General features: G+C 47.4%; 1 protein-coding gene across 4 annotated transcripts in view; it reads right to left on the bottom strand.

The window, feature by feature from the left end:
- The window catches only part of TMEM260 (transmembrane protein 260), a 40,201-nt gene extending 30,624 nt beyond the window's left edge, over nt 1-9,577 (bottom strand). The window contains exons 1-3 of one of the 4 annotated variants that reach the window (XM_080394488.1): nt 9,202-9,577; nt 3,861-3,892; nt 2,948-3,099 (exon numbers count right to left, since the gene is read on the bottom strand). In XM_080394488.1, coding sequence (XP_080250614.1) covers nt 2,948-3,099; nt 3,861-3,892; nt 9,202-9,460 — 443 coding nt within the window. In that variant the 5' untranslated portion in view covers nt 9,461-9,577. Of the gene's footprint in view, nt 1-2,947; nt 3,100-3,860; nt 3,893-6,468; nt 8,084-9,201 lie in introns of those variants that run through there. The other 3 variants (XM_080394489.1, XM_080394490.1, XM_080394491.1) reach the window with 3 other exon arrangements.
- Between the last annotated feature and the right edge of the window lie 3,816 nt (nt 9,578-13,393).

Genomic DNA, 13,393 nt, shown 5'->3' with positions numbered 1-13,393 from the left:
CCCCACCAAATTTGAAAACTAATTCAAAGGAGTAAACCGCGCGTTCGGCGATAGTCTGGATTACTGACAAAAGGGCTTTTTGCATCAGTGAGGTTCGACATAACTTTCTTTTAAGAAGCACAATCCAGGCTTAAAAAATAAAATAATGAATAATACAATATAATAAAATGAATAAACGAACAGGGTTGCTTCCTATTGACCCCAGTGGTGCCGGCACGGAGCATCCCGCCAGCCATCACCTGGCAGAGGAGAAATCTGTTTAAGGAATAAATTCGATCCTAATCCCACACACGCTGTAACATCCCAAACACCACCCACCCACAGAGGGAACCGCGACTCTTTCCTTAAGCAGTAAAGGAAATCATCCGGACCTGCCACAGAATAAACTCAGGAAATGCCTCTTAAACAAAAAAAAGTGTCAATGGGGAAAAAAAATAAGGGAGAGATTTACTGTACGGAGATGCTGGGAGGCACAGAAAAAAACCCTGCAAGGGTAAACAGCAACGCTGCCCGGCTGGTGGGGAGAAAAGAAAGGTTTTAGAGGTTAAGTTCAGGTCAGACAACAAATGAAATTGTAACAACCCAACTGACATTGTATAATGTCTTCTTCCACTCGATCAATAGGGCAGCGTCAGCCCCATTACCATAGAGATGGCTTCCTCCCCGCTGAAGGGTGGCTATTGTTTGAGGAGAGAGATTTGCCACTTGAACCGTGTTGCTCCCGAAGGATGTGTACTTCATCAATTATTTGTATTCCTAACATCTACATATTTTCATATTAACATCCACATTTCGTGCAGCAAGAGGATCAGGTGCTTATTTTTCCTCTGGTACCTCGCAGGGGTCACCCTATCAGCTCAATTTTAATTAAAACACAAAAATGCGGGAAGATTTGATAGACCGGTTTAGATCCTTTGTGAGTACGGACAAGCCCCGTTAAAACCAAAGCGCATCGTCTTCAGATAGTTACAGCCTTTGCGCAGAAGGTGCCAGCAAACACTTCCCAAAAGGGGTTTGTTTTTTTTTTCAGAAGTAGATGGAAATAGGAAGGAAATTTTTTTTTTAAAAAAATTAACATCGTAAAAAATAAATAAATTTTAAGGTGCTTATAAGGAAAAATAAACCATAGTAATTTGGACATCAAACTGACCCACAATACCTTACAATTAATTTAAAAAAAAATAAAAATCAATCGCTGCTAGGCTAAATAATTGATCCTGTCAGTGCCGAGCATCTATGAAATGATTTTCTGTAAGTCCTAATAGTTTCTATCATCTCTCGGTTCCAGGTCTTCCGTTCTTTCATGCAAGTTTTAAATTTGACAGAAGCAACCTCTTGCAAATCCCATTAGACAACAACAAAAAGAATTAAACCTCTAGAAGTGTAAAAATAATTCCCAAATTTAGCCTGTCATTTCTCTCCTGTATTCTTATTTCTCTAAAGCGACGTTCCCACGATTTCATACGCGCAAAACAGGCACGGAAGGAACTGTCACACTGCAGTTAAAACTAAAAAGCGGGGCAGATCTTCACAGTAATGGTAATAACAGCAATAACTGTAATTAAAAAAAAAAATAAAATCGGAACTCAATATTCAAAACCTGTAGCAACTCCTTGCAGGAGTTTTTCATATAATCAAAGCAAGTTGTGCTCTGACGCTGCGCGTGGCACTGTGCACGGGAGGGCAGCGCCACTTCCAGTCCCCCAAATAAGCTGTAAAATACAGGATATTCAATTAAATAGCGCCAACTTAATTACATGTATTACCTAACAGTAAAAGCCATCACCTTAAATGCCTGTAGAAATATTTAGGAATTACTTAAGTGATTCCAGTAAGTCTGCTTTGGAGCTGATGCACTGCTACGTGAAAGGGGATGTGCAAAAAGCAACTCCTCTGCAGCAGAGGAAGATGCACCCAGACAGACGGGCCCCACGGAGCAAAGTTTAAGTGAGCTCAGGGCTCTCGGGCTGTGCAGGACCTGACCCCCTCCCCCCCGCCTATTTATTCCTGCTTTTATTTCTAGGTTGCTCTCACTCTCTGGGAAGGTTTCCCCAAGGGGCGATGCAGCTCTGGGAATGGGTGGGAGAGAAGCGCTTTTGTCAAAATAATCACGGCAAGGAAGTGCCCCATCTCATCCCAAAGCACCCCGATACCATTTCAGATTTCACTGTTTGCAGCCTCAAAACGTGCCCTATTTTCCCTGCAAAAGAACATCAGAAATTGTTTGTACGGGTTGCGATAATCCTCTCAAATATGGGTCAGGCTGAGGTTAAGAGCAGCCAGAACTTGCACATCAAAGACGAGCAGAGTTAACAAAACCCCCGACCACGTGTGCATCCCGATTGTTCTCTTTTCTCCCAAGGTTAGAGGTCTGGAGAAAACGGATGGGCTCCAGCCGGTCCCCCCCCCCAGACGGCAGCACCTACGCCGGGGGAAGGCGGCCAGCACCGATGCTCACCCTGGTCCTTGGGTACCACCGGCAGGCAACTGCCCATCCGCCTCCGCCGGGAGCTGCAATTAAACCAAGTTCACGGTTTCCCGATAGGTGAAGCTCATCCTGTTAATTTAAACAGACCATCTGCATCTTTCGAGAACGACAAACTTCATTAGTTCTGGTTAGTTAAACCGAGCGGTGATTTGTGATAATGAGCCTGAACAACCTGTCACGTCTGTGTAAGGGAAAGGGCGCACTTTTTATTATTACTATTATTATTATTTAACAGAAAGAAAGAAAAAATAAAAGAGGAACCTTTTGTGCAGGAAAGAAGGTCAAATTCAGATTAAACCGCTGTTAGGTTAATCAGAGGAACTAATTACAGCTGGAAAGGGAGAAACGCTAGCCCGAAGGCCAGAGGGGAACAGAGGGAGCCTTTGGAAATGTCCCGAGCCAACAGGGATGCGCCCTGCCAGCATCACGCCAACGAAAAAACACCCCCAAGGACTTTACCTGAAAACCGTGTAAAAAAGCAAAGAGGCGGCAGCTGCTCCCAACAAGCCGCAGAGGAGATTGACCCGGTAGGCGGGGGAGCCGATGGGCAGCAGCCCCGTCGCCACTTTGGCCAGCAGCGTGAACAAGGGGTAGCCAGGAGGGTGGGCGACCTATGGACAGATCGATACAGGGCTTGAAAAGGGGGGAAATTCTATGAAATCAAAAGGAGAGCAGGCACGCCGGGGTCCAGCGGCAGGAGCCGGGGGATCTCCCAGCGGCACCGCTCCCCAACTCATCCTTTCCTACCGACTGGAACTCTGCAAATATTTTTTCCTTAGTGGATTTGGCTCCACGCCTCGCCCATGATAATGAGGCGGCGAGAAAAGGAGGTGCCACGTTTCATTAGCGTGCCTTAAAGGGCTCCTTGTTTGGGTTCACAGTATATTAGGGTCATTCAAAAGGCTGTTGTGTGGTGTTTTTTTTCTTTTTTCTTTTTTTTTTTTTTTTGATAAAAACAGCAGCTTCTCAACTATTTTATTGGTTAGCAAGTTGAAAGACCACACTGCTATCGGATTACCACCGCGCTGACAGTCCTAAGGTCTTGCCTAAAGGGATCATGCACCATAATAAAGTTTATTAAATAATAAAACTTATTAAAATTGTTAACCCGATTTATTTTATTCTCCCCAGCTTATACAAAATTTGGGTTGATAATAAGCCAGCTACTGTATATACAGTAAAGCCTTTGCTTTATAATTTAGTTTAATTGGATTTAAAACTTGAAGTAAATTGTCGCGTGCTGTACTTATAAGTTAGTAAAAACTGTGGTTTGAAAATAAATTAATCTACTTTACTCCATGCTTAATTAAACTTCCTTAATTCCTAAAACTGTTAATGAGAGCATTGATTAAACAATAAAACTAATACTTACTCCAAGCTCATATGCGGCTGTGATCAGCTCCCCTGTGAAAAAATAATGTAAAACCAATAATTACTATTAGGAAATGACACTCCTCCAAAGTTTTCAAAATCCAAATGCTTGCATTGGGGTTTTGCATTAATTTGACTGGATAAAACTGTAAATCTGTAGAGATTTAACAGCATGAAATTTTCTAAGAATATTTTCTCCCTCTGATGTCATTGCACAAAATAACTTTTGTATGTTTTCGCGAGACTTTTATGAACAGATAAGTGAAAGTATAGGTAGGCGCGAGTAAAGAATGGACAGAAACATTAAAAATGCAGACATCTGTGCGTGTGCATTTTTAATTTAAAACCAATCGATTGGATAACTTTCAAGCCCTACAGTTTGCAACGCTTAAGCTGCATTGTCTCTTAAACAACCTGGTTGCCTCTCATTAAAATAACAACCACAGCTTTATAGTTTTAAAGGGAAAATATAACCACCGGTCGCGCAAATCTGCATCCATCTATTTGGGAATGCTGCTCTCCCTTGACGTTAAAGCAATTCTTGCAGCATCTGCTTCACAAGTAACTCTTTTACCTGTCAGTGAACGCTGCATCCAGCAGCCGCTCCCATTGAAACACCATTTAGGTTTTGCATTTCATTTGTATTTTACGCCAGGACAAATCACTGCCACAAAAGGATCCACGTTAATGTAACAGTTAATAATATTTTGCCCTGTTAGAGCGCTTGACACTGAAGCATTTTGCAATGCTCCTGAACGGTGTCTATTAAATATATTCAATAGGCACAACACATTCAGGGACGAACCAAGGAGCGACAAAATTAAAAGTTACGCCTGGTTTTCCTTCTTTCCCTCAACTTTTCTGATCCAGTTTTGCAGAGTCTGGTCTTACTGGTCCTTGCCAAGTGCCAAGGTCATGGTAGCTTTGTCCTATCATTAGAAGGCAAAGACGTAAAATGAAGGGTGCTGTTGGCTTTAAATGCTGAATTAACAATATTTTAAATTTTGCACGTAATTACAACCTTACTATCCAACGCAAAAGAGGAGGATTGTACAAATGGCACCTTTAAATATTGACATTATGGTAAACAATGTATTTTAAAAGGAAGATGCAAGTCAACCCACTTCTGCTGTAAAATCACAGCTATCGCCCTGCATGATGCCCAGGGGACAGCCCTGCGGCTTTCTGCACAAAAGCCTCTCAGATGTGGATTTTACGGCACTTACAAATGCCAGCTATTTTTATTGCTACTCTTTTTTAGGCAAATTTCATCCTATTGCAAGACAGCCCTGAAAAAGCAGATGCAATAGGAAAACCACCCATCCCAAACTGAGCCTTTTAGTGTTCAGCAGCTCCAATGTTTCCAGGGCACGGTGAGGCTGGGAAGCAAGTGATCCCCCTGCACGCAGCCAAAGATGCTGCTAATAAAGAAACCCGAAATTCGGCATTGCTGGGGTTCCCCAGCGCCCCAGCATGTGTTACTCTGTGCAGCGGCTGACAGTGGATGCCCATTGCATCACGGGGATGCTGCTCCCGAGCCACGCATGGCTTCACCTTCACTCCAGTCCTTCTGGGATACAGCAATGTGTGTACTTCAAATGGCTGAAGATTAAGTTCATGCACATTGCTACGATATTGGTTCATATCACGGGCAAGAATAACCCCAGAGCAATACAAACACAAACCAACCAGAAAGCTGAAAAAAAACAACCCAAAACCGCTGACCCAACCAAAAAAACCCTGGTGGATACCATTGCCAAGCTTTGAAAGCCAGCAGCACAACTTTGCCTCATAAGAATGGAGGGAAAAAATAAGAAAACCTGCCCAAATAAGCTCCCAGGCTGCAGGCCTTTTGAACTCCACTGGGAAAACCAAAAGGAGCGCATAACTTTAATCACTTCAGGTAGGGTAAATTCTCCACCTCCCACCCACATACCTGAGCATCACTTACAGCCTCTATGGACTACGTCAGTGTGGAGTACTACTATTAAATGACAAAACACAGAGAGGAAGACTACAGCAGACACAAACTTGATTTCAAAGTATTTCTCAGGAGAGAAAACGACCTGCGGCATCTTCAGACACCAGCTGAAACCGAAGAGTTTATTCCTGCATAATCTTGGTGTAAATATGTTTCTGGCTGTCTGGCTTGACTCCCCAGTAAAGGTGTTCAGGCAAGGGGCCCAGCGCTGCCTGAAAACCGATTTATCCCCAGCAAGGTTGGGAGCTGATGTCTGAAACATCAGAGGGAAAGTTTGGGGTTTTTCTTTTAACTTGAGTTTATTTGATCCCTTTTTAAGCTGTTTTAACATCTGTGGAGGTTTCCGAATTAGAATTCATTCTCTCGTTCTTTATTATAACGCTAAGTAACACAAGAAAGCTCCCAATGAAAATACCTATTGCCTTTTACATTTTCGGATTACTGCAAACTTCAGGAACAATTAAAAATATACAGATAGCTTTAAAAAAAGAATAAATAAAATAATAGGCTCCCTGCCTGAAAGCAGATACAGCAAATCCTTAAGCAGCTCTTTACTCACACAAGTAGCTTCAGTGCTTTTGATGGCACAAGTTTGAGCTCTGTGCTCAGGCACGGGCAAGTTAATCACCTTGAGCGGGGCCGTGCAGAGACCTTCCAGGGGACTCCAGCCAGGCGGCAGTGCTAAAGCATCCCATGGGCTCCTGGGCCCATGGGAAGCCAGGGGAATGACCCCAAAAAGTCTTAACACAGCACGATGGGGTGGCTGCTGACTGGGATGGGCACGAAAGGGCAGCGGGGATGAGCCCATCTCTGTTCAGCTCCGGTAAACACATGCAACTCAGGCAGCAGATTTAGAAGAAAATGCAAAAATAAAGTAAATTTAAAAAATAGGAGAGGCAGAGAGTGAGGTCATAGTGCTAGCTGGGGGACACTGTCCTGACAGATTTCCTCCAATACAATAAAGTACCCAGTCTCCCTGTCCGGCCTTTCCTGGGGCACCTCTCTGCTGCACCCGTTTGCAGCTCACAGCCACTCAGTGTCCTGATACCTCTGACAATAGTTATTAGCAGAGGAGCGATGCACACTGCACTTGTGTATGTGCATTTCTATACACACAGCTGCTGTGCTAGGAAGAACCAGGGTGCCTTTGGAAATTAGGGAAAGAGCAATCCCCCTCCTGCCTCCAAAATGGGATAAAATAACCACAATAACCCAGCACAGTGGGGTGAACCCATGCTTGTGCTGCTGGGCCATTCGCTGCATCTACCGGGATAATTCACATCAAGCAAGGTACGAATCCCAACATTGATTCATCACCTCATCAGGAGAGCCTGCATCCCACTCCGTAAAGGGTGCTAATGGTTATTTACATCCCAGAGGCAAAACCCAAGCTCAAGTACAATTAAAAACCAGGTTTCTGAAGCTTCGTGAAGTATGAACAGCTTGGAGCACAGGCACCCTGCACAGTCATAGGCACGTGTTTCCCATCAGGGAGTACTTTAAAAGACAAAATGGTAGTAATTGTAAATATATCGATCACGTATTAACTGATAGAACCAGAAGAAGCAAAGCCAGCCCTTTCACAGACTGGGGAGCAGATGCACAAGCTGTCAGGGCGCACACTGGCCAGCCTAGCCAGGGCACACTTGCACCCCTCATCTGCAGCATGGGTTGCAAGCTCTATGGAGGTGGTGTTTAAAAAGAAATCCTTTTAATACAGCTCTGACAACAGGGTCCCTCTGATCCAAACATGGGAACAGGGAAAATGGACAACACAAGGTTGCACCTCTGGGAGCCAGCTAACCAGGATGAGCTTGGTGTAATGCAAATATAGCTCCCTCCTGTTATCTTCAAATCAAATAACCCTCACTCGGATCACTGCTCAACTTTACATTTGTGTGCAAAGAGCCACAGTGAGTACGTACATGCTGCCTTACACCTAGCTAGACAAAACCATCCTGCTTTTACCAAGTAGCACCGTATTCCGTGTAACTTTAACCAAAACCAAGAGCAAACTTTAAGGGGTTGTAGTCAAAATACGTATTTCTCTCTCCACGCATATTGAAGCTGTAAAATACCTGCACACATTAAAAGCACATTTATCTATAAGGAATTAGATCCAAAGGCAGCGATGGCCAAGAGGCACTGTTAAACAGGCCCACTCAACGCCCTTCTGGGATACAAAGGAAGGAAAGTACGCTGGGTACCTACTCCACAAAAAAAAGAAAAAAAAAAAAAACCAACCAAAAAAACCCCCAAAAAACCCCATCCCCTGAGAAAATCCAAGCCCCCCTATCTGCAAATCACAGCTGTACACATGCTGCAAAAGCAAGACATTTTTAAAGATAAAACCAGGAAAACCGCAGAAGGACCCAAGAGGAGAATTTTGTCCTGCCTGGTGGGATTGGCAGCGTGAAACACAAAACATTAAATAGTTTGACACTGCTGAGCTGCCCTTCCAGACAGGCTGATCCAGGGATTTTACTGCTGCACTGGCTGTGTGGCTGCACAGGCCAGAGAACGCAATGGTCTGAGCAGCAATACCACATCTGGCTGGACAGCACATCTGCCTTCTGACACCACCAGCCATCTCCCAGGGCCCCCAACTAAACCCTTCGCTGAAAGGCTCAAACACAGGCAAACTATTTACTACAAAGCAAACAGGCTGGGGAGAGGATCAGGCCAACATGGGGTGACCAGCCCCAAGGGGGAACCACACCACATGGACCCCAAGGGGACAAGCTGCAAGGTGTGACTGCGATGCAGCAGGCTCAGTGGGGTGAGCACCCAATGAGGGGAATGACAATGCCCCAGCCCCGAGGGTGTGCACCCCAATACAGGGTGTCCACAATGCACCAGTCTGTGGGGCAAGTGCCCCCAATGGAGGATCAAATGCACCAGCCCCAAAGGGGTGAGCACCCACCAGTGACTGCAAGGCACCAGCGCCTATGGGGGGCTTCAACCCTGCGGGGTGAGCAGCCCTCTGGGGTGACAGCAATGCACCAGCCCCTATGAGGTGAGCAACCATAAGGGGTGACTGCAACCATACAGGGCCACAGCAATGCACCAGCCCTTCTGGGGTGACAGCAATGCACCAGGCCCTCTGGGGTGAGCAACGCTATGGGGTGACAGCGACGCACCAGCCCCCATGGGATGAGCATCCTTATATAGGGAACTGCAATGAGCCTGTAAGGGCACAACCCCCCGCCCCCGAAGGGTGACCGCGATGCACCAGCCCCCACGGGCCCAGGGTCCCTACGGTGCCGCCTCCCCGGTGGGGTGACTCCAAACCCCGGCCCCACTGGGCGCCCCGCCGCCCCTCCCCCGCTCGCGGGCGGGCTGGCGGCGCTGGGTACATTACCCGCATCCCCGCCAGGCAGGGCGGGCGGCAGCGTGACCGTGTAGAGAGCCGCCACGGCAGCACCCAGCGCCCCGGCAACACCGCCCGCCCCGGCCCCGCTCCCGGCCCCCGCTCCCATGTGCACCGCCGCGCCCGCGCTTCCGGGTTCAACACCGAGGGGCGGCCGGGCTGTGCCACTCCACCGCCTCGCGGGGGGAGCAGCCCCGCCCCGCCCGCCTCCCCGCTCCCCTCGGGGCCGCCTCCCGGGCGCTCCCGTCATCAGCTGCGCTCCGATAGGGAACAGGCAGGGCTGAGGCCCCGTGGGGCGTCAGCGCGGTCTCCCGCCCTCTTGCTCTTCCTCGCCCCTCCCGGCCGAGAGGAGTTGGTGTAGCCGGAGAGGGCGGGGCGGAGGAGCGTGGCCCGGGGTGAGGGCGGCCGGGCGGGACCACCGCGCGGGGCGGGGCGGGGCGAAATCACCGCGGAGCCGGCGCGGCGTGGGGGGAGCGTCCGGGGGCGTCGCCTCAGCGGGACCTGTCGCCACGGCCACCCGGTCCCCGGCGGTGTTGGTGGCTGAGCAGGACCCCCGCCCTGTCCCGGGCCGGGCGCGCTGAAGAGGGGACACGGTGGGGCCAGCCGCGCAGGGAGGGGACGGTGCCGTGGTGCCCGTGGGCCACAGGCTGGGCCTGGGCCTGGGCCTGGGCCTGGGCCTGGGCCGGGGCCGGGGCCTGGGCTGGGCCCGAGGCCTTCTGAACCACCAACTTTATAATGTATTTTCCCTGCCCTGCTCCCAGCCCAGCTCGGCGCCTCCTGCCCGCCGCTCTCGGCCCCGCGGGGCCAGACCAGCGGCTGCTGCGGCAGCGGGGGCCCGGGGGGCGGTGGCTGGCTGGGGTGCGAGGCCCCAGGCCGTGGGCTGCGGCGCCGCGCTCCGAGTGCCTCATAGCCTCACGGAGCCCTGTGGCACCGCGCAGATAATGAAGACTTAGACCCAGAACGGGGTGACACGAGATGCTGGTGAGGAAAAGGATTGAAGGTGTCAGCGTATAGAATATTAAAAGCAGTGATTCCTGCTGCGGGAGTCGTTAAGGAAGGCAAATAGCATCCTGAGACCTATCGATAGAAGACTAAAACACATCCATGGAAATCATTATGGGATTGTACAAAAGAGCGGTGAGGCCATACCTGGAGAATTGAGACAGATTAAAGAGAGGCTTTTGAATACAAATGAAAAAGGTATAGAAGAGGGTAACGAGGATAATAAACAGCCTTATGGATTAGATCTAAGTGGAGACGTTAGAAAATTAGGTTTGCATTTATTAAAAAAAAGAACAGGATTAAGGGTTGACACGACTGAAAAACTGCACATCGTGTTCTGGGGACTGGAGAAGCTGGTGCTGAAGGGCCCTTTTGAAACAGCTGGCACAAAACCCCCAAAAGGACACAAGCCGAAACCAAGAAAGGTATTAAGGAATTCAGGGAAGGTCTTTGTACCCGCTCCAGCCAGTAGGTACAGCAAAAGAAGCTGATGTTGCGACTCACTCAGAAGTTAATTGGGTTGCTTTAAGAAACTGGTATTTGAGGGTATAAACACCAGCTGAATAACAGCTGGGGCAACGTGGCTGCCTTCCATCCAGAAGGCAACCGCTTGGCTCTGTGGTGACCAAGTGAGTTTCAATATACTCAACTTGTTGGCAGGTTTCTGCTGTTATTGGCTGAGGTTCATCAGGGAGAAGAAAAAGATATGTTGCAATCCTCCGCCAGCCATTGTCACTATGGTAATGAGAGGGGTCATTGTTCCCGCACCCGTTGGGGCTGCTAAAATGTAATTTTAACAGCGAAGTGTGCAGTCAGTGTGTGAAAGCAGGCTGGTGGCGAGGCTTTTTATCCCAAGCGCGGCTTTTTTCTTCGTGGTATTTTTCTTTCTTTGTATTTAACTTGGAAAAGGCATCCAAAGACAAATGTTAACTGTGACTGATTACAATTATATTGATGGGGGAGGTAGCAATTTAAAAGCAAATATCGAAATGTGGAAGAATGGCTGGTAATAATATGGTAAGGACAAACTGTTCTTTAATTGTCCTGCAAGTTGTTTTATATCTTTGTCATGTAGAAACTGGAACTTTTAGGGTGCCAGTGACATAGTACTTTGCGGTAATATGGCAGGGCCGGCTCACAACAGCCTTTATCTTACTGAATAACTACCACCGTTTCAAAGGCCAGGATTATACGCACACTTTTTGTCGGCAGAGACGCTTTGGAGAGTGCATTTACATTTTTCTTCTGTAAGCAGAAGTCATGAGATTTGACTCCCCCTTCTTCACCAGGCATGACCCAGGGGTCTGACCAAGACAAGAAGGACATGCGGATCCTCTTTTTTTTGTTTTATCAGAGCTGGGCAGATAATATTTGACTGTTTTCACTCATGCTCTGTAAGTTGAGAGTTGTCCTATCTCCAAGTTAGAATCACCTCGCCTCAGAGAATGCCCAGTGACTCTCTGGGCTTTATCAAAGCCTTGAGGGTGGGTTCAACAGCAATAAAAAAAAATTATTGCTTAGAAAAAAACCCACACTAGGGCAAGTGGAAAGCATTTGAAAGATGGCCTTGTCCTACACATATCTACTTATTTTTAAAATATCTCTGGAACTTGTAGCACGAGAGCATACTCTAGTGGCAACTGAGCAAAGAAAGTGCTCGTGGTTTGTGCAGTGTCTTGACGGTGAGACACCTCCCACCTTTCAACAGGAGGCTTATTCTTTCCTCTCTCCTCTGGCTCCACGCTCCGCGCTCAGCCGGACAGGAAATACCCAAGGCAGGCAGAGAAAATAAACAGGAACTTCTAAAGTAATTTTAAATACACAGCTTGAGAACGTATCTCCCCAAAATGACTGTGTACTTAGACCGTTGTCTTTTTACCAGGCTCTATTGCAGATTTTCTCCTGAGAGACACAGTTTAGAGGAGGCAGGAGATAGGAAAAGAGAGAATAATACTTAAAGCAAACTCTGTTCACCCATGGCAGTGTCATTACAAACTTGAATGAGCACAGTTATTGCAAATAAATAAAAACAATAGACCAGAACCAGTTTTACATAAGAAAATACTGAAATACTGTTCAATTAGTCCTAAGCTTTAGTTAAACCTTTTCTTTTGCCCATCAGGTGATAAGGTTAATACCGAAAGCACTCAACTGCTGTACTTGTGTAACAACAGTCAGCATCCATTTAATGAACTTTACATGTATACACATTTAGCAAAGCTTCAATATTGTCAGCACTGGGGTGGTGCAGAATTTTAATGGCAAAGGAGCCAGCCCAGTCTTCATCATAAATGATATCCCTGTGTAAGGAAAGCAGATCGTCATGGGGACCATTAACAATACAAATGAGCACCACTTCTATATTTAAATAAGAACTTTGGCAGTATTTCCACTGATGATATGTGCCTGCCTGCAAAGCACGGAAAGGAAGCACTACTTTTATTTGTTCTTAAGTGGCCTGAATCAGCTGCATTTTATGACTTCTTTGGGTTGGTTTTTTTGGGGGGGATGGGGGAGACCAGGCTCATATCACACATTTATAGCAACATGACTGCAGTTGCTAGTGCAGAGAGAACTTCCAAGAGGAATAAAAACACTTTTCCAGCAAGTGTCTCTCGTCCCTGGTCATAGGGCTCTCACTGCCCCATTCTGCAAGTGCACATGTTCAGTATGCTCAGTATTGTTGAAGTGAGCAGCAGTGGCCTCTGGCTGGACCCAGCTGGGCTGTGAGTGTGGTCCAGGATGGGCTGGGAGAATGTGAGGGGCTCAGATCTGTGGGGAAACAGACTTGGTTCCACCACTCACAGGACAGCTTGCTCATTATTTCAAAAAGCAGTTTCGTTTTTCCCCTAAGTAAGAAAATAGGCTGAGTTAATTTCCCCGTGCAGACCTTGTTTCCCACGATTTTGCAACTTTGTAAGGCAGGCTTTATCGTCTTGCAGAAGACCTCCAGTCCCTGCCTCTGCCAGTCTTAGCAGCCTTCCAGCTGGTTTTCGGACACACTGAACTGTCACAGGTCCCATTCATCTCAACTGGTTTTCCCAGAACTCTGACAATCAGCGTTATGTTTTCACACCTGATTTCCTTGAACTGATATTATTTATTTACCCGCATGCCTTACTGGCAGACTGCACAGGGACTCCACAATCGTGTTGACCATGTTCTCATGAGTGCAGCTGAT

The sequence above is a fragment of the Falco punctatus genome (genome assembly GCF_963210335.1).
Source record: "Falco punctatus genome assembly, chromosome: 7".
Lineage (NCBI taxonomy): Eukaryota > Metazoa > Chordata > Aves > Falconiformes > Falconidae > Falco > Falco punctatus.
Note: the sequence above shows the minus strand (reverse complement) of the source record. Positions and strands in the feature narration are given on the sequence as shown.